This window comes from Eublepharis macularius, chromosome 6 (genome assembly GCF_028583425.1).
Source record: "Eublepharis macularius isolate TG4126 chromosome 6, MPM_Emac_v1.0, whole genome shotgun sequence".
In the NCBI taxonomy this organism is placed as follows: domain Eukaryota; kingdom Metazoa; phylum Chordata; class Lepidosauria; order Squamata; family Eublepharidae; genus Eublepharis; species Eublepharis macularius.
This window is the reverse complement of record NC_072795.1, coordinates 79,281,730-79,309,366: the sequence shown is the minus strand read 5'-3', so window position 1 is coordinate 79,309,366 and position 27,637 is coordinate 79,281,730. Positions and strand designations below refer to the sequence as shown.

At 42.4% G+C, this 27,637-nt stretch overlaps 1 protein-coding gene across 1 annotated transcript in view; it reads right to left on the bottom strand.

Annotated features, from left to right (window-relative positions):
- ATRNL1 (attractin like 1) overlaps positions 1-27,637 on the bottom strand; it is a 981,827-nt gene that overhangs the window by 795,774 nt on the left and 158,416 nt on the right. The window contains exons 9-12 of the mRNA XM_054982776.1: positions 23,490-23,673; positions 21,369-21,523; positions 9,570-9,654; positions 930-1,138 (exon numbers count right to left, since the gene is read on the bottom strand). Of these exons, the coding sequence (XP_054838751.1) occupies positions 930-1,138; positions 9,570-9,654; positions 21,369-21,523; positions 23,490-23,673 (633 nt within the window). The remainder of the gene's footprint in view (positions 1-929; positions 1,139-9,569; positions 9,655-21,368; positions 21,524-23,489; positions 23,674-27,637) is intronic.

The window sequence follows — 27,637 nt, the reverse complement described above, 5'->3', positions numbered from 1 at the left end:
AAGAGGCTAACTCCAAGAAAAAAAAAGACTTCAAATTGATGTTAAATTCACCTGCCCGCTCCTATAGCTTCAAATTATATTACTACCTTTTTTCCGTATCTGAAATCTTTTGTTACATTCTGATTTCTTGACATATCTATTTTGAGCACTTTTCCCTCGCTGCCCTTTCTTTCACTTACACATGTTACACCTCATCCTTATTCATACACATTTAAAAGAGCTTTCATTTTAGTTCACTGCCCTGCACATGTCTAATCTTTTTGCTCTGTTCTTGCACTGTTCTTAAATTCCAGAGTTGTTCTTGTCTTAATTCATGAAATATCTTCTTATGTCCTAAAAAAAATTCTTCCTTAAAATAACACGTCATTTCAAGGACTATGGGCTTCTCAAAGATATTCCTGTTTTGCAACATATCCTCCAACTTATTTCTTGCAACACTTGGTTGTTGTTGCCTGTAACTTATCATTTTCAAAAGGGGATGCCCCTTAGTAATAAGAATGATTTATAATTACTATTTGTTGCCTATTTTTAATAATCTGTGGACAGTATTATGAAACTTTTTCTTATCAGAAGAATTATGGATGAACTTAATTCATTGTACTCAGTAGCACAATTATCCCAAGTTCATTCCAGTTTTTCACTCTTAGTTTTCAAGTAAAGCATCAGGCTACTAAAGATGGATAAAAGAAGACAGCAAATTTGCAAGTATTTGCCATTAAACTATTGAACAAAATAGAAAGTAAATTTTGGAGGTCTGTCTTGTTCATGTACCAGTAGTTAAATCCTTATATGACATCTAGAGATAGTAAATTATACTTAACTTTTAAAATAATTATATTTAGTTTTTTATCTTTCACTTCTTGGAACAAACATAGCTAATAGGAACAAACAAGCAAGCAAGTAAAATTTTCAAAATACAGTTCACTTACCTGTTTTTCTGGGACACTTTGCCCTAAGAATGTTATTGATATAGCCCAATTCCCATGATACACAATGGTTTTTGTTCCATAAACACCTTAATCCAGGGCCAGCATTTTTACAAAGCTCTTCATCTCTGAATGCTTCACAGTTGGGAGGCTTGTACACAAGGATGTCATTTAGCAGAACACTTGAAAAGCCTCCAAATATATACATAGACCTATTGAGCCAAATAAAAAGAACATGTATGCACTTGTAGAAATGAAAAGTATTATTAAAAACTATGACCCTTATCTAGCCATATCCCTTTCAGCTGTGACTAAGCCCATGCATAATGAAGCTGAAAGCAACAGGAAAAGAAAAAGACCTAACATGAGATGGATAACTCAATAAAAGAAGCCATACTCTTCAGTTTGCAAGACTTGAGCAAGGCTGTCAATGATAGGTGAGATGCCATGGAGTTTTGGTGCAGTAAAAGTTAATAAGAACAGCTCAGGAGGACTCAGTCCTGCTAACTCCATGCACCTGGGTTGGAAGATGTTCTTCCAGCTCATTAGTCAAGGTCATTCCAACCGGAGAGTATTACAGCCTGATTTCAGAGTTGGGAGGGAGGGATAAAGAGCACCGAAGGACAGCTCTGGAAAATTACCAAAGTCTGACCTCCTGATTGCCTGAAGCAGGTCCAGGGCCTAAAACCGGCCTAAGGTCTAGCAAAGAGCTCTTGGACCATCTGACCCTTCTTTCTGATCCAGCTAGCTTCTTTTTCAGAAGAGCATAGAGGAGTATAGGAGCAAACGTTAATCAAGGGAAGTGTGAAGGATTAATGTTTGGCAGTGCCTCATGGATATTCTGCCCAGCTGACACTCAGACTGTGTAAGCAAGGAGCTAAGAAACAGCACAGGCTCCAGGTAACTAGCTATAACATCTTTCTAAGGTAGACTTTTTGTCTTCCTTTGCTTCAGAATTATAGAGACATGCACTGAATGTATTTTAATCATTTAATTAATTTGAATTGAATTCTTTAGTAAAGAGGTTATTTTCTTATCTCGGCTGTCTTTGCTTGTGAGTATACTAACTCTGGAAGCCAGGAAAAGGTAGCTGGTGGTCCTGTTAGGGAGTATTAAGGGTTCCTCTGATTTCCATGAGGAGTCAGAAGGAGCAACAGGAACAAACCTCTCTTTTTTAGCCCTTCATAGAACTTAAGCACTGTCGGGGGTGGGGGAAGGGATGCAGAGAGAGTGCTTGACAGGAAGGCTTGTACGTCCTAATAGGACACTGTAGAGGTCAATAATTCAAAGGATTGCCATAAATCGGAAACAACTTGAAGCACATAACACACACAATGAAGCTATGATACATATATGCTTGTATACCACAGTTGAGCACTTCGGAATTAGAGGTGGGCACGGACAGCAATACAAACTAAAAAACCCCATGAACAGCCTGATCAGCTGTTTGCGAACAAGATGTTTGTGAGGCGCCATTGTAAATGAACAAGTGGTTGTCGCAAGCCTTGTTTGTTGCGTTCATCTGCTGTTTGTGAAGCCAGACAGTCAGGCACCTTCAATCAATTCCCTTGGCAACGGAGGCAGGGACTGCCTGAACTCTGTCTGCACTCCTCCTGTTGCCCTGCAAATCACAATCAAAGACCAACTTAGCTTGATAGGCAGGTCTTCCTTCCAAGTGTGGAGCTCCAAATTGGTTACAATTGGTTACATGGCAGCAGAGACCAGGAGGAGGGACAGGGAGGGGGCATGTTCTGTAGCCATGGGCACTCCAATCTCATCCCTGCAAACCCTGTTAGGCAGTTCTGACTGCCGATGACAGACCTGCTTTTCTCTATGAGACCTCTGGTTATAAAAGGAAGCATGCTCCAAGCTCTGGTTTTCAGTTTCAGCAAGCAGTAGAGTGGGAGAGACCTGTTGCTAGCATTTTGGGAGAGAGACAGAGAGAGTGCATTGGAGGTTGGTTTTTTTGTGTGTGTGGTGGGATAAGCATCTATCTCCTCTGGTTACAGGGCTGCTGACAGGCCATGGGGCCAAGCTCAGTGGGCACCTCGGCTAAGGGCACACACTGATTACTATCAGTGCCTGATCTGGTCAGGTTTCTGAGAGTGCCGGGCTAGGGCTCTAGCCCCTCCCTCTGGTTCCAGGGCTGCTGCCAGGCCTTAGGGCCAAGCTCAGTGGGCACCTCAGTTGAGGGCTCACAGTGTTCTCTCCTCATTCCTCCTTAATTCTTGTTTGCTGGCACAATGAGGCTTCGGGCGGGGGCCAAAGGTGGTCGTGGGGGAAGTGCAAAGATTGTCACGGTTGCCAAGCGGGAAGCAGCACTGGGTGGGGCTTGGGGGCAGCATAACCTCCTACTCCCCAAGATTCTGCTGTGAGGGCTGTGGAGGAGGCTGAAGAGCTCTTGCCGCCGGGGGAAGAGGATCTCCTTAAACTTTTTGAGGAGGAGGAGGAGGGCCAGGGGTCTGTGGAGGAATGGTTGGGGTTCAATGAAACATCCATCCCATCCCCATCCCAAACTTTTGGTGCTGTCCCTGCCTGCAGTCCACCCCTCATTCCATTTTCTAGTGCCAGCTCTGCAGCGCGGCATGCAACCCGTTGTCCTCCTTCCCCTGGAACAGTTAGTGGGCCACATTTCAAGCTCTCCGTATGGAGGCACTTTTGGGCCCTTCCAAATGACCCCCGTGTGGTGCAGTGCCATGCCTGCAATGGCCTGGTGCGCAGGGGCAATGACCCGAAGCACCTGTCGTCAACGGTCCTGACTAGGCACCTGAAGACACACCACCCAAGCCTGTGATCTCCATCCTTGGCCAGCGAAACATCCAGCAGGGGGAGAAAGAGAACTATCCGGCAGGGGGAGAAAGAGGACTACCAGCTCTTCTGACCAGGAATCAGTGGGAGGCTGTCGGCTGCCAAAAGCCATACCGTACACTTCACGGCAGACCTCTGGAGCGGCTGACAGCACGGCTACCTGGGCATCACCACCCACTGGTTGCAACCAGAGAACCTCCGCCACCCCAAGCCAAGAACTGACACCCAAAAACAGGTGCCATGCTTGACACCAGGATATGGGGTAGTTCTTCTCCAGGTCCAGAGGATGGACGATGTTCATACTGGGAAGATCATCGCCACCACCATAAAGGCGATGATAAAGGGTTATCCGTGGCTTCATGGTGACAGATGCGGGAAGCAACATGTTGACAGCCCTGAACGAGGTATCCTTCCCAGGCCTGGTGTGCATGGCGCATAAGCTGCACCTGGTGATGAGGGATGTTCATGGGCTAGGGAGCAAGTCAAGGGACAGCTGGGACGGGGGAACATTGTGGATGCGCAACCTGCTTGACAGCTGCCGGCGCATCACTTCCCACTTCTCCTGCAGCATCAACTCTTCCCAAGAGCTTTTCCAGAGGCAGGGGGAGGGGGGGACCCTGAGCACCAACCTCTATCAATTGTAAACAATTTATGATCAAACACACCCACACATATAGAAACCAATCATGCAATGCTCCCAGTGTTTTATCTAGAGCTCTAGTGTTGTGTGATATACTACAAATATTGCAGTAGATCCAGGCCTGCATTCACACACTGTTCTTCGTTTATTGTTGCACTCTGAGGCCTAATGTATAGGAGTGTGTTACATCAATCTGCAGTAAAGATAAAATGGCCACAATTGACCACTGAGGAAGGCCTTAGGGCCAAAACGCGTCTGGTCGGTTTTTACTGTACCTTGGTCTATTTGTGTTGGTCATTGCACTGCACCATCTGTATTTTGAGATGTTTTAGCAAGTTTTAGTATGTATATGTAGCCTGCCATTCAGGCCTTATGTTTTAAACTTGTTTTTAATCTATATTGGTGCACATCTATAATAAATACTCTCTAATATATATATATATATATATATATATATATATATATATAATATACAATATATATACATATATATATATATATATATATATATATATATATATATATATATATATATATACACATATATACAATATAATATATATATATAATATACAATATAATATATATAGAGGTTGTTACTTAACCCCTCTATTTTGTTCCCCTGCTTGTTTGGGTTGAGTTTGTGGGGGTTTTCCTCCACCACCACCCCTTTTTTTTCATCCTTGCTGTTGCTGATTTTGGGGGCTGCATTGATTGAGTGCTCTGGTACTGTATATCCCTCCCTGGACCTTGACCTAGCCGGGCTCTGAGCCACCCCGGTCTACTGTGGTTCTAGACCAAGCCCCTCTGCAGTGTGTTCAAGATCTCTGGCCCACTGACTGACTCTGGGCCAAAGCTACTAACTGATATCACCTGTCCCGCAGCAGCTCAGGTCAGGTTTTTGTGAGCGGTGGGATACTGCTCTAGTCCCCCTCATTTCTCAGGGGGCGCTTCCAAGGTCCGGTGCCAAGCTCTGTGGGTTTCTCAGCTCATGGCTTGAAAATGAAGGGGTCTTCCCAGTCCTGTTCCTCAATGCAGCCGGTAACCCTTTGTCCTCCTCTCCCTTACAAGTTCCCAGTCCCTCTTTCAATTTCTCCCTCTCCAGAACCACTCAGATGCCTCCCAACCTGTCCTGTCCTGCCCATCCCATCCTTTCTGCGAAGGCAGGAAGGTGGGTTATGTCAGCTGCCACCACTATCCCACAACTCAGTGGGTTTCTCGGCTCATGGCTCACAAATGAAGGGGTCTTCCCGGTCCTGCTCCACATTGCGGCCAGTAACCCTTTGTCCTCGTCTCCCTGACAAGTTCCCGGTCCCTCTTTCAACCTTTCCCTCTCTGGATGGTGCCAAAACAACCCTTCCCCACAACTTGTCCTGCCCATCGCGTCCTCTCCCTGACTAGTTCCTGGTCCCTCTTTCAACCTTGCCCTCTCTGGATAGAACCACTACGATCCTTCCCGACAACTTCTCCTGCCCATCCCGCCTTTTCCACGGTGGCGGGAAGGTTGGTCATGTATGCAGCTGCCGCTTTTGGGCATGAGGGGCAGCTCAAAAGCTGCTGTTGATACGGTTGTACCGCACAGTGCCCCCTGTCCATGGCACCTGCTGTTCCCTCTGAGCAGGGGGGAATGGGTCCGATGACTCCCACCCTTTTCATGAAGACAGGAAGGTGGGTGCTGTCTACTGCTGTTGCTGCTGCTTTTGGGCATGAAGGGTAGCTTAGGACCTGTTGCACATATGGTTGCACAGCACGGTGCCCCCTATCCATGGCACCTGCTGTCCCCTCTGAGCAGGGGGGATGGGTCCCACAACTCCTGTACTTTCTGCGAAGGCAGGAAGGTGGGTGCTGTCTGCTGCTGCTGCTTTTGGGCACGAGGGGCAGCTCAGGAGATGTTGCACATATGGTTGCACAGCACGGTGCCCCCTATCCATGGCACCTGCTGTCTCCTCTGAGCAGGGGGGAATGGGTCCCACAACACCTGTACTTTCCGCAAAGGCAGGAAGGTGGGTCATGTCTGCAGCCTCTGCTTTTGGGCACGAGGGACACCTCAGCTGCTGTCATGTATTTGGTTGTACAGCATGGTGCCCCCTATCCATAGGCACCTGGTATCTCCTCTGAGCAGGGGGGAATGGGTCCCGGCTGCGACTCCCATCCCTTCTGTGAAGGCAGGAAGGTGGGTGATGATGGCGGCAGCCTACATCACTTATTAGTAGTGCCTGTACTGCCTGCTCAGGTGCAGTGTCTCTGAGTGGTGTGGATTCTGTGGAAATGCTCTAGCCCCTCTCAGTTCTTGGGGCTGCTGGTCCCTCTTACAACCTCTCCCTGTCCAGAACCACTCCGACCCTTCCCAATGACTTCTCCTGTCCTGTCCATCTTATCCTTTCCACGAAGGCAGGGAGGTAGGTCATGTCTGCAGCTGCCGCTGTTGGGCACGAGGGACTACCACGGCACTGCTGCCACCTTTGGGTCTTCCCGGTCCTGCTCCGGCTAGTAACTCTTTGTCCTCCTCTCCCTGACAAATTGCCGGATGGTCCCACTTTCAACCTCTCCCTCTCAGGATGGAATCACTTCGACCCTTCTCAACCTCTCCTGTCCTGCCCATCCCACCCTTTCCAGAAAGGCAGGAAGGTGGGCCATGTCTGCAGCCACTGCTTTTGGGCATGAGTGACAGCTCAAAAGTTGTACCGCATGATGCCCCCTATCCAGGGCACCTGCTGTCCCCTCTGAGCAGGGGGGAATGGGTCCCGCGACTCCTGTCCTTTCCACAATGGCAGGAATGTCGATGATGCTGGCGGCAGCCTATACTACTTATTAGTAGTGCCTGTACTGCCTGCACAGGTAAGATGTATCTAAGTGGTGTGGATTCTGTGGAACTGCCATCTTCTGTAGGGTGCTGAATAGACTGCCACGTCTGTGACGGCAGACCGGTGGGTGATGCGGGGGGAAGGCCACAGTTCCCCACGTGGGCACCTACCTGTCTGCCCACAATCCCCTTTCCTAGGGGAACCGATACCTCCTCCACGACTGGGGGAAGGCATCCTCCACCGCCTAGATGGCCAGTATGTGAGTCTCCACTTCTACATGTTAGGGGTGGGTCCCACCTCCCACCCTTGGTTCTTTCCTTTCAACTTTCTAATGATGAGATAACCCAGATATTTATGCAATCCACCTGTCTCCCCAATATCCCTGTACACGGTATCCGTCTCTCCTGTCAATCCAATACAGGTATTCAATGTATCCATGCATCCCTCTATCCTATACTCCTATCCCATACAGCTATGCACCTGTCTATTGAGAAACTTATCTATCCCATGTACCTAACCATCCAATGCTCCATGTCCAGCCAGTGTGTTTGAGCAGCAACAGCCTCTGCATCACATGAGGTGTGGACAACAGCATTGGCCCCAATGCCATGATGTCCCCATCTGGTGGACATATGTGGGTGTCTCTGACCCACCAGGGTGTGTATTTGTGTGTGCAAGGCTTCCACGTACACCATCATGTCTTGCTGGAGGGTTTTCTTTGCAGACTGTTGCTGGGTCATTTGGTTATACAGCAGCTGCCAACATGACCCACCTTCTGACCAAGCGGAAAATAACCTCTGGGAGGCCTGGCGGGTGGGCACATGGGGGTGCCACGGCAAATGGCAAGGCCCCCTGCCCCCTAGAGAGGAGGTGGCCTGCCACTGCCTCCCTGAGCCCAGCAGCTGCCAACATCACCCATCTCCTTGGCATCCAGAAAGTAACCTCTCTGAGGCCTGGTGGGTGGGCACATGGGGGCTGCTGCCAGTGAGTGGACAACACCCTCCTGCCCCCTAGAGGGGAGGTGGCCTGCCACCACCTCCCTGAGCCCGCCAGGCCCGGCAGCCGCTGACATAACCTGGTGGAAAGTAGCCTCTGGGAGGCCTGGTGGGCAGGCACATGGGGGGTGCTGCTGGTGAGTGGCCAAACCCCCCACCCCCTAGAGGGGAGGCAGCCTGCCACCACCTCCCCCGGCCCTTCAGGCCCAGCGGCCGCCAACATGACCCACATTCATACCTTGGTGAAAAGTAGCCTCTGGAAGGCCTGGCAGGCGGGCACATGGGGGTGCTGCCGGCGAGCCACCACACACCCCACCACTGCCTCCCCGAGCCCGATGTATCGAATGGGAGTTTCCTGGGGGCGTCGGATTTGGGAATGTATAATTCCAAGATCTGTATTGCAATCTTGACCAAACTTGGGTGAAGGCTGGAGGAGAGAGCACTCCCTGTGAAAATGGGCTCTCTAAGTCCGAAGGGAGTCGTTTTGGCCCCCATGAACAACTAACACCGAACATGTTCATTAACGGGACATGTTCATTACTGTTTGTCTGTTCGTGTTCGTTGACGGCAATGAACAACGAACAGCGTGTTTGGTTTTTTTCCGTTCGTGCCCATGTCTATTCAGAATTCCATTAATTTCAGCTCAAATGTTGCAAGCAACATGAAACATTTCAGATGAAATGTTGGCAGAACTGTACTCAAATTACGTTAGACAAAATTATAGGATCTTTAAGACTACTTAAAAATGATGTCATTTCCATGCGTCATTTCCATACTTCCTTCAGACAATATGTTAGTGATTTTTTTAAAAAAATCTTCGTTTAAAAGTGTTTGTGTCTGCATAGCTATCAAATTTTTACAGAAAGGACCACATGCTTATTTTCTGGCACTATATTCACTGCTTTCACAAAGAAGTAAATCAGAATAGGGAACTATCACGGCATACCTATCCACAACCAATGTTGTAGTGCACAAAATGAATATATCTCAAACTCTTGTCAATGGCATATTTAAATGTTTAAGACGACCTCCCACCATAGATGTAATGTATAGGTGGACTGTTTCAAGTTGCTTCCAGTATTCTTATGGGTGCTAATAATTTGCGTTACCCTTTTTCAGGGATCTTGGTGTGGCAATACATTGGTTATTCCTTCTCACTTTGACCTCACAAAATCCCTCTGAGAATAGATTAGGAAACAGTGATATAATCACCCAGTAAGTTTTATGGATAAGGAAGGAAATCAATTGATGTGTCACTGCTGATTACTCCACTCCTGCACAGCACTCAGTTCTTGTAAACAAGGCATTATTCAGACACTAACAAGCACAAAAACTGTCAATTCAAGAGCATCTTTCAGAATACTTTTTTCTTTTGATATATATATTGAAATTTTACCCATTGCTGACAACTGCTGAATGGCCAAATCTGTTAACATCACGATGAAGATTAGGTTTGGGAAGAATTTTCCATTCATCACAAGCTAGTAAAACAACATAAAAGAACAGAATGTCCTATCATTCTATAGAATTTTGCATAAACTATTAAGTATAAAACCCGACATTTTTAAAATCAGAGCCATATGGACTACAATGACAGGCATAACATATGTACCATCCTTTCTAAAACCTGAAACTTATTAATAATACAACAAATACTTAACCTAATTTGAGTTCTTAATGATAAATTTTACTTTTGAAATATCAAGCAGAACCAATATATTTCAGTTTAAAATTTGCTATATTTTAGTCAACTACTGGGAGAACAATACAGTTCTTACTGAATAAGAAATATGATGAGAGTAATTTCATGGACAAAAATGCTGGAAAGGAAAGGAGTGAAGGGTGGGCACTCCTAAAAGAAGAACTCTTGCAGGCTCAAGATATCACCATTCCAGTAAGACGGAAATGGGTTCAGAGTTATCAGTTTCAACATGTATTAGGAGTAATTGGCAGATTCCCTGATGACTCCTCTAAAATATAATAAGCTTCAAATGCATATGAACATTTCAACCACAGTGTGAAGTATGTATTCTATATTGCAATTAGATTGTGTTGCCAATTATATTGCAATTAAATGTAAAGGCATCCTTAATTACTTTTACTTAAAACATTTGCATAGAGTTCCAATGATTCCAGAAATCATGCAGCTGTTTCAGATTTATTGAATATGAAACACTTTGAGGATAACTTGACATTAGCAGAAGACTGAGATTTCACTGCAATTATTCATCTTGAAGATGCATGAATTTATAGCATAATTGAAAAATCTTTCTGGGAGGGTGTTGTGATAAAATATGTCTGGCTTGTATAGTTCACATAAAAAAATGTTCCTGAAATAGAAACTGAATCCATAATTGTTCATCATTTTATTTTCTAATAAATAATATGTCTATGTAAGGCTGTTGTAATATTTTTAAAAGGTAAGTGCATCTGGGGCTGCTGAACACTGGAATATAAGAAATACCCATGTTGTAATATTGGGCCAAGCTACACATGACAAATGACACTTGAATGGCAAGTGGATTGATTGGAGGGCAAGTGAACAGGGAGAAATACACTTGCTGTTCAAGTGTCATTCGTCATGTGTAGCTTGGCCCATTGTCCTCCCTTTTTTGGCACTTGCAGTCAACAGCCATTCATTGTTGGACTGTTGTTGTTGGTGATGCTTCTCTGAAGTGTTTTAAAGTGCATTCCTGCCAAACATCTTCACTGTTACTTACTGCCTAACTCACTAGAGCAAGATGTTCAAATACTATGAGTCACAAGACTCTTGGCACATACCTGGCTGTCTGATAAGGACTTAGGTAAGAGTCTGAATGCAGTCCTTTTTAGATAAAATATTCATTTCTAGGTACAGAATCATATGACAGGCCAATAACATGATCTAGAGAATAAGTAAGGATCAGGAATCTGTGTGTGTGAGACAGGGACAGTCAAGCTCCTGGTATTAGATCATGTGTGTTAGATTAGTGTGGAATCATAAAAATGAAAGAAAGTAAAATAGGACAAGAGATGATAAAAAGGAGTCCAGCAAAAAAAAATAGAAATAGGGATAGGAAAAGACAGATTCATATCAGATTATGCCACAGATGAGGGCTGCCCGGTAGCCCTCTACAGAGGGCAACCTCCTGTCCTTGAGGCCACTCCATGAAGCTGCAAGAGCAAAATGGGAGGGGGGGGAATTGGTTGTGAGACACTGCTACTTCACTTACAGTTTCAGGTACAAAAAGGATGTCATATCATCACAACACTAGAAATTAGAGATTTGCTTTGCTTACTATGAGTCTATATAGAAATCAGAAAGTTTTTAAAAAACTTTTGAGTATCAGAAACCATTGCACAACTTTTGTTTTGGTACCTCATGATATCCAGTCTTCATAATATATTTTTCACGAAGAGAATTATCTATATTTTTCTTTTATATGAATATCTTGGTAATGTTAAAATTTACAATGCCAATAACAAAATTTCACATTCCATATTATAAGTATGCTACAGAAATACTCATCAGGAATACTGTGTATTCTAAGGTTAAAGATACAATAAGCACATAAAAGTGTGTTAGATAAAATAATAGTAATGTCTAAGCATTTTGGAATTAATTATACTTCAGTGTGTTAATTTGGGTTTGTGGCTTCAGTCTGAATCCAGTTATTTGGCATATCTATTTTTTTGTTATGAACACCCTTTAGGGGATAGTAATAACAACAACAAAACAATAACAACAATAATAATCAAATAAAATATTTTTGTTTCAAATCCTATAATTCAGTGGATGGTCTCAGAGACAGCTTACAGGAGAACACAGGAAAATCTGTGTGTGCGTACAATTAAAAAAAATAAAAACCATATGAGTATACAGTTTAATTTCATATGGTGAGAATCATTTCAAGACAATGCCCCCCCCTAAGAAAAAGGGGGGTTAACCTGCAGAAAAACCAGAAAATAATTATTAAGAGCCAAGTTTAAGATAAAGAATCCTTGCAGCCTCCAGATATAATAATTCCTTGCTTGCTTGTGTTATTTGTCAAAGTGGCAGGTCTTTTCAACAGAGTATGGGAAGAAAAAGAAGCATGTTACTAATAGCCTTTCTTCTTATCTTCCTGGCCTTCTCAATAACTGCTACACATTGAACAAAGCCCTATGGTAGAAAAATTGTTTTGCTTAGCTTAAAAACCCAACTAAAGCCTTTTTTCTAAAGAACATATTTATTCACACATCAAGAGCAGCAATTTCAAAGCAGATATATTTTTTACACAGGATGTAATGTCATTTGTCTTTTGGGTAACTTGTTCCAACTTTCCATTGCCTAGGGCAAACTCTGTGAAGTAGGGTTGCCAGCCTCCAGGTGATGACTGGAGATCTCCCAGAATTACAAGTGATCTCCAGGTCACAGAGATCAATTCCCCTAGAGACTACAGCAGCTTTGGAGAGTAGACTTCATGGCATTATATCCTGCTGAGGTCCCTCCCCTCCCCAAACTCTGTCCTCTCCAGGCTCCATCCCCCAAATCTCCAGGCATTTTCCAACCTCGAGCTAGCAACCCTAGTGAACAGAGACAGTGCCGTACAGCTCAATGTTTATTTTAGACACATACCCAAAATATTGACATTTACAAAATAAAATATGTAGTATGTACATTACAGTCTTATTGATCAAAGTGGCCCCAGTCATATCCAGTCATTCAGAAATTGAAGACTCAGGTCCAGTAGCACTGTAGAGACCGACTAGATTTCCAGGGTGTGAGCCTTCAAGAGTCAAAGTTCCCTTCATTAGATACATAGAATGGAAAAAGGTAGAAGTCTTTAAAGTCCAGGCAGCGGGTGGTATTGCAAATTAGATTGTCAGGAAGCTGGCTATAATACATGTTGTAATTAGCTAGATAGAACATAGGTATAAAGTGTGTAAAATTAGCATCTGTAATACAAGAAAAATCCTATGTCCTAATTCAACCCTTTGGGACTCAATGTTCCAAATTTCCAAATAAACTCAGTTTCACCAATCTCACCTTGTAATTTTCCATTGAAGTTTCTCTGCTTGAGAATGGCTACTCCTAGGTGAGTGATGGAGTGGCCTGACAGATTAAAGTGTTCTCCCACAGGTTTTTGAGTGCTGTGATCTTTTATATCAGATTTATATTCATTTATTCTTTTGCAAAGGGATAGAGAGAGATTTGAAGGGCACTGCTTACACTTGATGGCATATATACAATTGGAAGATGAGTAAGTGATTGAGCTTGAGATGGTGTAGCTGGTGTTGCTAGGTCCAGTGATCGTGTTGTTGGAGTAGATATGTGGGCAAAGTTGGCATATTGGTTTATTGCACAATCTGGTACCAGAGTTCAAGTCCGTGTCTGGATTTGCATTGTTATGAGTGAGGAGTTGTTTGAAGTTAGGGGGATTTCTGTGGGCAAGAAAATTTCCCTCCCAATGCCTGTGAGAGTGCATTATCATTGTCCAGCATAGGCTGTAAATCCTTAATGATGCATTGGCTTGACCTGGGAACTGTATGTGATTACCAGTGGTGTTCTTATTTTTTATAAATTTTTTATTTTTCATAGCTACAAAACACTACACAAAACTATCACAAGGAAAGGGGAGAGGGAAGGGACAAAGGGGGGGTGGAAAAAGAAAAGGGGGGGAATGAACTACAAACACTAAACACTACACTTCAATGTTTCCCTTCATACTGTCATAATACAAAAATAGCTCCATAAAATAATGATGGAGTGGTTAATCATACAGAGAATAAACATTTCAAATTCTGGTTAAACTTTCCTCCCCCTTCTAGGTCCCGGACGCAATTCTCTCTGTGCAACTGCTGTTGCGATGCTCTCCTCCTCCCCCCCCCCTCCGGCTCCTCCTTTTCTTCGTTCTTGGTGCAGCAGAGTTCTGGGTTTTTATTCTCAAAATCCTTTAGTTGATCTTCTGATAATATCTTATAGGCCTGATCTTTATATCCGAACCATATTCCTTCCGGGAATAACCATTTGTACTTTATTCCATGGTCCCTCAGAAGTGCTACAAACTTTTTATATTTAAAACGCCGTTTCCGGACTAGAAATGGAACGTCCTTCAAAATCTTGACTTTCAAACCCATAAAGTCCAAATCCGCATTGTATGAGTTATATAGGATGGTGTCCCGAATCTTTTTAGATGAAAAGTCAATAATGATCTCACGAGGCAACTGTCGCTTTGTTGCATATTTTGAAGAAGCCCGACGGACCTCCAAAATGGCGCGTTTAACCTCTTCTTTAGTCGTCCTCGCGGGTGTCGCCAGTAGTTCCGAGACCAAATCCCACAGATCCTCATTTTCCTCCTCTTTCACGTTTTGGAGACGCAAAATTGTCTGCGTTCGTTCCACCTGTAGCCCGATCAGCTGGTTCTCCACCAACTTCAGGTCCTTTTTTGTAGCCTTCACAAGTGACGCACTTTCCAGAGCAGACTTTTCTGCCCCCCCCCCGCTGCTGCCTTAATGGTTTTCACCTCGCTTTCAATTAAGCCCACCCTTTGATCAGTTTCGTTCAGCTTGTCAACAAAGGGTTTTATAGCTTCCACCACCGCCCTGCGTACCAACTCTTCGAGCGACTCCCCCTTCTGCAAGGTAGCCGAGATTGACTTACCGAGAGCGGGACTTTGCCTCTTTGCTGCCATTTGGGGGGGGGGGGGCGCCAACAAAATTCTGGAACTCAACGAAGGGGAAGAGCGAGTCTTCTTCAGATCAACCTCTCCTTCACAAACGCTTGTAGAACAGAAGGGATTCGCTTGTTTACAGGCTTCCGCCTGTTTCTTTTACTTGCCGTTTCTCGTTGCCCGGCGGCACTCGAGGCGCCGCGCACATCTGCCGGCCTCCATAGGGACAAACGGGCAATTCCCCCCCCCGCATTGATTTCAGGGAGTTCTTCCCGCCGCGTCCCGGACCCTGGCTCCCTCCCTGGGAGTCCTGGGGGCTAATCCTTGCGGGTCAGCCGCCCGGTCAGGGTGCCCGGTCGTTTCCTCCCGGACCAGCCGAGAGGAGCGTCCGGCATGGCTGAGAAAACGAAACCGAATCTCATTACCAGTGGTGTTCTTGTTGTTGTTCTGTTTTGGCTTATTTGTAGCAAGTCATACTTTTGTATCAATCTGGCTTGGTTGATTTGTTTTCTTACTACATACAGTAGGTATTATAAGTCCAGAAATCTCTGTGGTAGATCATGGAAGTGAGAGTCTCTGTCAGAGGCACTGGAGCAGATGCACTATACTGTAGAGCTTGGCTGTAGACAATGGATTGTTTGGTGTGTCTGAGATGATGACTGGAAGTGTATAGATATGTTTGGCAATCAGTAGATTTTTGGTATAAGGTGGTTTTTCTGCTTCCATCATGGATTTGTACAGTGGTGTCTAGAAAATGTTCTTGTTGTATAGACTGATTCATGGTCAGGTCGATAGCAGGGTGGAAACTGCTGAAGGCCTGGTGAAATTCCTTCAGTGCTTTTTCCCCTGTGTCCAGATGATAAAAATGTCATCAATGAATCTCAAGTACAAGAGGGGTGCTAGAGGGTGGGAGCTGAGGAAGCACTGCTCCAAGTCAGCCATGAAGATGTTGACATATTGCAATGCCATGCAGGTGCTCGGTGCTGTGCCACTGATCTGAAGAAAGAAGTCTCCACCAAATCTGAAGTAGTTGTGAGTGAGGATAAACTAGCAGAGGTTGTTAGCAAGGTCAGCTGTGGTGTTGTCAGAGATGGTGTTCCTAAAGGCTTCTATCCCATCTTTGTGAGGGGTGTTGGCATATAGAGATTCAACATCCATGGGGGCCAAAATGGTGTTGTCTGGAAGATTGTCAATAGATTGTGTTTTTCTTAGAAAGTCTGTGGTTTTGTGCACATAACTAGGGGCACTAATGGTATAGGGTCTGAAAATGAAGTCCACGTATCCAGACACCCCTTCAATCATGGTGCCTACGTCAGAGACAATAGGGCGTCCTGGGTTGCCAGGTTTGTGTGTTTGGAGCAGAAGACATAAAGTGTCTGGTCGAGATTCCTGTGGTATGTCCATATAGATTTGTTCTGCTATTGGCAAGTCCTTTATAATCCTATTTAGTTCTTTTTAATATTTCTGAGTGGGGTCTGAGGATAGTTGTTTATAGAAAATAGTATTAGAGAGTTGCCTTTCAGCCTCCTGAATGTAATCAGATTTCTTCCAGCGTTATACATATCATCAAGTATCAGCAATGCCCTTCAACTCTCTATATTGGACAAGCAGGTCAGTACATTGAGTTTATTTGCAAATTTGGAACAATGGATCTGCCAGGGTTATATCAGGACATAGGATTTTTCTCACATTACAGATGCTAATTTTAAACCCATGTTTTATCCTGCTAATCACAATATGTATTACAGCCAGCTTCATGGCAATCTAATTTGCCATACCCTCCACACTCTCTGCCTGGACTTTAAAGACTCCTAACTATTTCCATTCCATGTTTTTGACAAAGGGAGCTTGGATTCTTGAAAGCTCACACCCTGGACATCTAGTTGGTCTCTCAGGTGATACTGAATCTGAACTTTGCTCTTCTACTACAGACCAGCATGGCTACCCACCTGAAACGATGAGAAATTCAAGTAATTTTAAGTGTTATTTATGTAATATAAGAATGGATCTGCATGAGATGCATACAATTCAGATAATCATGATTCTGATAATTGAGTTTTACTGAAAGTACAAAAACACCCCTGAATGATATGTTTAGCTCCTTTGTTTATAGTCAGGTAACAGCATGCAATTTGGACTTAATGTATTTATCCGCTTGACTTTGAGCTTCAGGACTCTGAATGACAAGTCAACAAAATAAAATATCATTTATGTTTGGCACAAGTGTGGAAAACTTATTTGCCAGTTTATTCCATGTCAAATAAACCTCTGTATTTTAGTCATAAAAAGGCCCTTTTCTCATTGAAACGCAAAGGCAGGCATTGTTTGAAATAGCATATAATAAATTTTAATTGCAGGTGTAACATTAGCAGCACAACTTACATATAACAATACAGTCCCACCCAAACACCTTTTTAAAAAGACACTCTTGGGTTTGTCAATGAACTGAAACAATTATATTATTCTGATTTTGTGTTTCTAGTCCTAGAACAATAAACAGATTATTACTGCTGCAGCATGTACTAGAGATGGGCATGAATCTGAATATGAACCAAAAAAACCCATGAACCAGCCCAGTTCATGGGTCGCGAACCAGTGGTTTGTGGAAGCTCATTTCCACGAACTTCCATGAACTGGTCTACTGGTCTCTTTGGTTCATTTTAAAGGGCAATGCCCGCTTGGAGCAGCGGGGAAATGGCCATTTAAACTTTTACTGCTGCTTGCAAGTGGCAGGTCCCTTTAAACTATCAGCTGGCAGGCAGCAGGAGGGGAGAAGGCCGGAACCCCTGCAGCTAGGCCACGGCCTCCACCACTCCAGCAGCAGAGCCAAGGTAAGTGGGGAGCTGGGGTTTGTGGGCTTTGGGCCATTTAAAGGGCCCTGCTGCTTGCAAGCAGCTGGTCTCTTTAAACTATCAGCTGGCAAGTGGCGGGGGGGGGGATCCCCTGCCTTCCAGCTGATAGTTTAAAGGGACCTGTTGCATGCAAGCGTCAGAAAAGGACTCTTTAAACTATCAAATGCCCCTTTCCCTGCCACTGCTAAGCAGTTAGAAAGGGGGATTTAAACCCCACAAACCATGAACCAAGAACTGGTTTATGTACTTTCCCCAGTTCATGGGGATTCGTGGTTCCTGGTTTGTGAAAATGCCATGAATCACGAACCGCATGGTTCAGGTTTTTTGCGGTCATGCCCATGTCTAGTATATAGTGTGTACCTATCAACACGAATGAATTTTTAGAACACACAACTATATGAAATGTAATCCACTATGACTGCAACTGATACTTTTTATATTTTGGGAGATATCACACAATCCATTCATGATTACAGACATTTTTGTTTAAGTATAGAACTTCTCCTACTATTTTCTTTTTAAATGGTACCATTTGTAAAAGTTTTACAGCAATATTGATCTTGCTTTACTAAAAACACAGAATTTAAAATATTTTACCAAAAATTAGCTATTATAAAACTAATTTGGTATCAACAAATGAGATCCATAAATTAACTATAAGTGAATATATCATAAAAATCTGTCTAAACTAAAGTACCTTCCAGACTGGAGAAACTGTAACATTAATTTCACTGAACTTACTCTAATTGAATTTAGACTCAGAATAATTTAACTAGTACCAGAGACAATTTATTTTTCAAAAGAAACTTCATCATATGTGTTGTACGCCATCAAGTCGCTTCTGACTTAGGCATCTGCTTTTATAAGCTTTGCAAGGAAACTTATACAAAAGCAATCTATGGATGGAACTCACATATCTGAGTAGAACCTACAGAATCAAATGATTTTTTTAAAAAGTTTTCTCTCATGCTGATAGTATCTGTAAGTGATGAAGGGGAAAGGACTCTTGGCAGTGAGTGATTCAATTAGTGAAGTAGGATAGAGTTTATGACAATACATAGAGTTTATGACAAGTATTTTGGTCACATGGTAACTTGCTTTGCCTCATGGCAAAGTTGTTGCTATCCCATAGGGTCTCCATAAGATGGGAGTTAACACAGGGGAAATCCAGGATTTCCAAGATTGCATTTTCAGAAGTTCAGCCTGTTCCATACACTGGACCAGCTATTCATCCAGAGCTGCTTCACATGGATCAAAATGGACCCAGACTACTGGTGCTCAATGTCATAAAAGTTACAGAGCAGCTTTTAGATTTCATCTCATAACACAATTTTTGCATTGTTTTCAACTTTGTATTCCTATCTTATGGCAATGTTTACTGTATGTCTTATACTGCTTTTAATGCATCGCTAAATTTTGCAATCTACCTTGGGTCTCAGCTTGAAAGGAGTTCTGTAAGTAAATAAATAAATAAAGTCCTAGAAAAAAAGGTTGACACGAGCAGAGAGTTTCTGGTTTGAGATGCTGCATCCCTAAATCTCTTCAGGATTGTTGGTTAACTGAAATTCAGCTAAATTGATTTGGAAGAGTGCAATCAAATGGAAGAGAATGCTAGTATGATTAATGAACAGAATGAAGGCAAAAATATATAAAAGGCAAAAAATTATAAAAGGCAAAAATTGACTTCCTTTCAAAAGTAGAAGTCCTCCCATATGTAAACAGGCACTGGCAAAATTAAGTATAAGTTGGTGATGAAGGAAATGAAACAAGAGTTTGAGGAGCAGATTGCTAAAAACCTTAAGATACACAATAAATTCTTTACATACACCAGGAGCTGGCAGCCAGTGGGAAAAGGGGTTGGACCATTAGACAACAAGTAAAAAGATTACTAAAGGAGAGTATAAAACTGAAGAGAAGCAGGATGCATTTTTTTTTGCATCGATATTCACTGTGAACGATGCTGGCTACATAACCAGCCAGGACAGCTATTTTCATGGAATATGCCTGAAGTACTGAATGGCAGAAGAGGAACAAAGGGAACAATTTCACTCCAATTCTCCTTCCCACTATCAGTCTACATAGAATCATAGGATCAGAAGGGACCTACAGGATCATCTAGTCCAACCCCCTGCACAGTGCAAGAAATTCACAACTACCCCAAGAGTCTCATGACTTTGGGAATAAACTTTCCTGGGGTTGGAAAGGACTTCAGAGGTGAGGGAAAGATCTGTGGTCCATGCATCCATAGACTGCTGGATCCAACCTACCCCTTAATTCCATTTTTCCCCTGTCAGAAACACACTAGCCTCAACCTGCTTTAGCAAAGTGCTAAACCTTCCTCCAGCAAAAGGAGTTTTTATCCCACATAAGTGGCTCCTCTACTGGAGGAAAAGTTGCTTAAGTTGAAAGAAGACTTAAAACTTTGCTGAGTCAAGTGATAGGATATAATCTACTGGGTTTCAGAAACATTTATATAAAAAAGAAACATATGTGAGGAATTTTATTTTTCCCCAAAAGTATATTTCTATGTATAATGCATATTGCAGAACTGTGATATTAATCTGGCCACGGCACAGAAGAATAAACTTGCATCTAATTATTTTTGACACAGGTTTTTAAATGGGAGAAATTACATTTGTCATATTTGTATTTTATCAGATTAATAATGCATGGAAAGTGTGACTGGTAGAAATTATAAATAATATGTTAAGTGCTTTAATTATCTAGGAACAGAAATAATGTAGCATTACAACTTTAGGAATAAAGAATAAACACTTTTATATTGAGAAAATAAAGAAAAAATGGTTATACAATGTGTCTCAAGTTACATTTATGACTGTCCCAGTACACACATAGTTGATTACAATTCCTATATTATGTGACAAGAAAATATAACCATTAGAAGTAATCAATTGAAGTGACTCATGGGGCCTACACATTTTAATTCAGTGTTACAAATAAAAATTACAGCCTTTAAGCAATTCAACACTTCTTCCCATATTAAATTAATGAAGAACATTGTATATTAAAGTCACAATCAAATTCAAAGCTATTTGAAATATCGATAATTCATGCCAGAAGGGCAAACAATGAAACAGAATGCCATGTATGGCTGCTCTGGGGAAGTTGCAGCTACAGATAAATGATGTGCCTTAGCTGCATGGAAGTGCTAGACCTCAATACCTGTTACTCTCTGGCCTATGTTGGCGCTCTTCGCTTTAGAAAACAGTTATTTATTTGGAATTTTTTTCACAAAATGTCTATATTGTCTCTCCAGGGAAGCTGCCAACGTCTACTTTACAGAACCAGTAGATTACAAAAATGCTTTTTTCTCATCAGTCTACTAAGGTCTTGCTAACAATCCATAGACTAATGATGTGTATGTTTGTTTACGCGCATGTGTGTGTGTAATGGGAGCACAGGGTGGGTTATCCCCACCCCGACCAGATAATGGTAAGCCTACCTTCAAATCATGTTGTGAGCCAAACAATAAATTAGTTTGTTCCCATAATGTTGCAGCTTAGCAGTTATCAGACAATAGCATCAAAATAAAAATGTAGCTTATCAAGCAAGTAAGCAGCTTAAAAGTTTATCTTTACATAGAGAAATACCATTTTGAACTATATTAACCATATTAGCTGTTTTTTTAATATATTAAGGTTATCATACTTCAATCTCAAACAATTCTTTAATCTTACATATAGTACCTACCTATATCATAAGCCAGAAAATCAGCAGAAAAACACTTTGCGCCATTACTCAGAGAAGTATCATTGTGAGTGTTTCCACCAAAAATTAGCATCGCTCCACTGATTAAGACAGCTGAATGGAGATACCTTGCAAAACCACTCTCTTTCAAAATTGTCCTATTAAAAATAAGAATCACATATGACTGTATAGAGTCTATTTTTAAAGAACAGTTAATTTAAAATACCTCCAAAACTCTCAAACCCCAAACGCATACAAAACCATTCCCAGAAACAGGTATCAGCTGCTAAGTTGTGAGAGGCCATTTTAAAAACATGGCAAGCTATACATTTGGCATTTTCTTAAAACTTTCCATTGTCTTCTTGTTTTCCTGTTTGCTACAGCAATCCCATGAGAAATGGCACACAGGTTTTTTGAGGGGGAGAGTATATCACTGGGAAATCCCCATCCCAATTTCATGAAACTACTGAAGTCCACAAACAGGTGAATACCATCTGCTCACCAAATGCTGAAACTTAGCAGTCCAACAGTAGAGGACAACTGCCAGCACTGGATGAGCAGGAAGCTGCTTAGCTTGCCTTCAATCTCTGCAATAAATATAGCAGCAAGCAGTTTTACTATCCCTCATCACGTTGTATGGAAGAATATGGGGAGAGGGAGAATAAGGGCCTCACAGCACACATCCCCAAACTTAATGTCTATCCTAATCCCAGGATTTTTGAAGCAGCGGGGGATCCCTCACTCCCACATTCTGCCCATGCCACCGCTCACCTAGCTGGTGGGGGGGGAGGCAAAGGAACGGATTTCCCAGGCATGCTCCTGGGGTAGGGTTGCCAGTCCCTATTAACCTCCCAGTGGGGGACTGGCTCCCCCTTGGGGTGGGGTGTGCATGCTCCCGCAAGTGTGATGTCACTTCCGGGAAGCGATGTCATCATGCAGCCCCCTGGGAGCATGCCCATGCTCTGCAGGGACTCAGATTGGGGCTGCTGCGGAGCGTGGGAGCACTCCTGCGCTTTGCAGCAGCCCAAAACAGGCCCATTTCACCCCAAATTGGGCTTGTTTTGGGCCCATTTTGGTGCAGATCAGGCCTGTTTTGGCCCAGATCAGGGCCGCTGCAGAGCGCGGGAGCCAAAATGAGCCTAATTTGGGCCAAAACGAGCCCGTTTTGGGACGCTGTGGAGCGCAGAAGTGCTCCTGTGCTCTGCAGTGGCCCTGATCCAGGTCAAAATGGGCCCAGGCAGCTGCTGCTGCGCATGGGAGTACACAGCACCACGGGGGAGCACGCACGGAAGGTGTGCACCCCCACTGGCCAGGTAAGTGGGGGTGGGGGATCACCTGCCCCCACAGGGGGTCTGGCATCCCTATCCTGGGTGTAATGACATCTCTTCCTCGAAGTGATGTCATCATACCACCCCAAGAGTGCTCCCGTGTTTTGCGGTAGGCCAATTTGGGCCCCCAATGGGCCCTGTTTGGGGCCTAAATCAGCCTGCTGTGAACCACTCACAGGTGAGGAGCGAAGACAAGGTGTGTGCTGCTCCCCTCCTACCAGGAGGGTAAGGGGACCTGACAACCCTATAGGAGACCCATTCCTTTACAGTTTAAAGAGCTCTTTGGGATACAGTTAAGTTAGGATCAGAACAAATGATTTTCTTCTAAATGTAATTTAATCCATACTTCCTGAGCAGAGCTGTTTAGGTTTCAGAGTCCTAGAGAGCCCTCATGAACCCCACTGATGTTTTGTGTAACTCTTCTATTTTGTATTATTACTCTGGCTGTAGACAAATAGCACTGCTCTTGCCTATTATTTCCTTGCCCATAGGGCAGGGCTAACTTCTAGTACCAGAACACAGAGACATAATACCCACCTTCTCCAAATGTGCAAGTTCTGTGCTCTATTGTCACAGCACAGAGTAGTCAAAAATTCCTCACGGAAAAAGTATTACCGCATATTAATATAACTTTATAGCAGAATTAATAGAAAACTGAATGCAACTATTTTGTAGCACTATGGTTTTTAACACAAACCATTTCATAATCATTCTCAGATTTTATTAAATAGAAAAAAGCTGCCCATTTGGCATACAACTATTAGAAAGGAAAATAAAGAAATAAAGACCTTCTTACCATGTCCGACTGTTAACTTCATATTTATAAAGATCATCAACCAATCCATATTTATTACCAGGCAGTGCTTTGTATCCACCATGAACATAAATAGATTTTGTTGTATCATCATAGACACTAGTATGGCCATATCCACCTTGCACAATTGCCCCTTTTGTTTCTGGAACAAGCCAAGAATTTGACCCTTTAAAAAAAATGAAATAGAAATACAGAAGTAATTTTTCTTCTAATGAATAATTCTTTTAACACACTTACGAAAGCACTATATTTCAGGCTAACCTACTTTGCAAGGCTATTGTAAAGATAAAACAGGTGATGGTAGAACAATATACATTGCCTACAACTCTTTGGAAGAAGGGGAATAAAAATAAGCAAACACCTTTCATATTTCAGTCTATGCAAACTTAATCATCTTCAGATTTTTTTAAGTACTCCAAGGCCATATAAATAGATAAATACACATTTATGAGAAGTAGAAATCAATATTAACCATTTCTTTAGCAGTTAAAGCATCATTTGTTCTCACCAGCACATATAACTATTAGGTATTGGAAATTCTCTTTGTATGAAAGATCAGCAACAACTAAAGAAGAAATCACAGGTGCCTGGTCCATTTCTAACACTGCAGTCCTTCTTGGTGGGAAATTGATGGTGCCTAGAGGAATGGAACCTTTCATTTTTCGGCTGTTTACATATAAATGTATATGCATCATTCCATATTTGCAGGTAAGTGATTATAGTGATGCATCTTAGAGAAATGAAGCTGCATTGTACCAACTCAGACTATTGTCTATATTGTCTAATATTATTGACAGCTGTTTTCCATGATCTCTGAAAGAGAATGGTAAGCACCTGCTACCAGACCATTTACATGCCAGTGTCAGGAACTGAATTTAGGAACTTCTCCATGCTGAACATATCCTGCAGACCCATGCAGGATTACAGAATCACTGATCCTATGCAAATAAAAATGTCCTAATTTCTAGCTGCTAGAAATTACCATTACCATTATATTACCATTATAAACATACCCCTATTATGAAACTGTAATTCAGCCCTATTCCTCCACTTTAAAAAAGCCAATTTAACTGTAGTCATTCTGTAGTAACATTAGATTTAAAAGGAGCAGGAATTTTCAACCTATGATTACCTTCTTAGCTTCTTCTAGCCTTAATAATGACAAAAAGGTTGACAGAATCCCTTACAGTGCAATTCATACCTCTTTAGGGGAAAGATGGACATTTCACAGAACCTAGTAATAGAAACACTCCAAACATATAAAAGTCATCATGCTTCTGGTTTTCTGATTTGTATTTTTGTGTTACTGCTCATGCAGCATGTGGTATGGCTCACAGCACTTTGTTGGGGGGGGGGGGGTGCAAGGAAAAATATATATTCCTCCCTGGTACAGAGGAAAATTGTTCACCTATGGATAAACTGAATTATGCAGAGAACTATAAAGTCACCCCTTAAGAATTCCCTACCCTCACAGCCTTTTCCATCAGTATTGTTGAGCTGCTTGAACTTTGTCACTGAAAACCGTAGCTAAAACCTAGTATAATTTCTCAGTCAGTAGTACCTTGAATGTTAATTTACTCAGCAAAATTGTAGGAAGGGGTTTTCCTCGTGTCTGACAAAGGGAGCTCTGACTTTCAAAAGCTCATACCCTGGAGATCTAGTTGATCTTTATGGTGCTACTGGACCCGAATCTTGCTCTTTTATCACAGATCAACATGGCTATCCCCCTCAAACTATATTGCTTATTCAAATACTGTGTTACAAAGTTCCAAGATTTTGTGGGTTCAAAAATCATGAAAAGCTATACAAAATTGAGTCTCATGCTTTACTCAATGGAAAAACAGTTTCAGAAGCATTAAAAAGCTAAAACTCCTTTGTTTTAACATCTTCCTGATATTAATTAAAATTGGACAAAAAAATCTAGTTAACCAATTCTTTGATAGATGTCTGGATTGATATTTTTCTGTTACTGTTTAAAACTCTAAGTAAAAGCAGCCACCTGTAAGAAAGCCATATGTTATGTGGTAATAGAGGGCCTTTGATTAATAAAATCGTAATTAACACATCATGGCATCAATGTGGTGTCAGCATGTTGGAATAAAGCCAGGAAGACCTGAATACAAATCCACATCCTGCCATGAAACTCATCAAGTATCTCTCAGCCTAACCTACGGCACAGGATTATCGTAAGGATTAAACAAATATTTACAATGAAACCTTACATGTTGTCTAGAGCTCCCTGAAAGAAGAGTGGGATAAAAATCAAATCAGTAAATAAATGTTCCAGTCTTCTTTTTTCCATTAGAAATACACAAAAAGGACTTCCCTTCCCACAATATTTTGTCTGAGAGATCATGCAACCTTTTACTTCCCATATTAGCCATATTCAGTTCACAAAAACAAGGCAGAACACATTCAATCAGCCTGAGGGCTGACTCAGAGTAGCTCAAATTCAGTCTCCGGTCTAAATCCCGTCATGAAATGTACAGCAGTAGACAAGCTAGTTTAAAAATGTATTTAGAACAGTTTTCAGATCCAACAAAAATAGGGATATAGTTCCTATCTGCCTTGCCTTTAGTAAAGCAGTCTGCTCTAATTTGTGTATTAACAGTCAAGTTATACTTCCTGTCAGAGGTTTTGACAGTTTTCCAAAAGGTCTACAAAGCCGCAACACTTTGTCTCAAAATGCTTAACTAAAGCACTACTGTTAAGATAATTAGTTCTGTCAAATATTAAATGCAAAGAGAAGGTTATGTGCTGCCCCATTCTTAATTATCCCTGTCAAATAGTATTATGCATTTCATATCCAGTATTCCTACTGTCATTTCCAGAAGACTAATCTAGTCTAAAGATTGGTTAAATGCTTGCATTCATTAAACAAAATTATAAGCATATTTGACTCATTTGCAGCTTTAGCATGACAGAAGTGAAATTTCACAATTCTAAATTGACATGAATAAAAAGTTTGGAACTTAGAATATTGATCAGTTGATAGTAAGTTTGGCCTGCATGAGAATATTGATCAGATGATCAAAGCCAAGGGACATCATCGCCAATTGTACCAATTCAAAGAATGGTCCAGTGGAAAATCCAGCTAGCAAATAAACTAACCGATGAAGCCAAATGGGAATGGGCAGGAAGAAAATGCCACAAAAAAGGAGCAATACTAACAAATGCGACCAAAATGAATTTTAATTGTATTTGGAAAGTACTACAGAAATTGCTGTTCCATCCTTCAATCAGAACAACACTCAGGGCTATATAACTAACTAAAGATAATACAAAATAATATTATAATCCAAAAACAACCCATAATAAAAACTAAATAGCAGTATGAAAGCAATATAAACTAGAATTAAGCAGCAGTTTAACAGTATACAATGGGCACGAGATGGGCACGAACCGGAAAAACACTGAACCATGCCGAAGTGTAACACCGAAGTGTAAGAAACGGCCGCTAGCTGTCTGTGGCCACCTAGGAATTCTATCTCCTATATGTGATTGGAACTGTGTGTGAGATCTGGTCCCTCTGTATGTAGATATCTGATATTGTTTCTCTCTTACATCGTGATTTCTCTGTTGTCTTTTGATTATATTTGTCTGATTGGGGATGGCTGCTTAGGCAAGCCTCCCAGTCTGTTGTGAATGTTTTATATGGTCCCTTGTTCTGTATTGTTGGACCTGAGTGGGAAATTGGGAGTGGGAGTTATTTATGAGCTGAGGGTTGTGTAATTGCAGAGGGTACGCTAATTTATTGGTGCTGATACGATTTCTATGATGTATGAAGGGGTGGAAGAGGTGGAGGGGGCAAGGCAGGGGTGGAGAGGCTGGTATGGGGCTTGGGATCCCAGTCCTCTGGGGATGTGGGAAGTATGGCAGTGGGACACAGTTGTGGATATGAAGGCCACAGAGATATGGGAAAGTTCAGTGCCCTTCTAACCTTCATCCCATCCCATGGCATGCCAGGTGTGAGGCTAGGAAATGTATCCCTTTTCTGACACTGATGTTGTGTAATGCCAGGTCCATTAGGAATAAGACCAGAACACTGCATGATGATATTGTAGTGAACAATATGGATCTGGTACGTGTGACTGAGACATAGGTGGCGGAGGGTGAGACAGTTTCCCTGA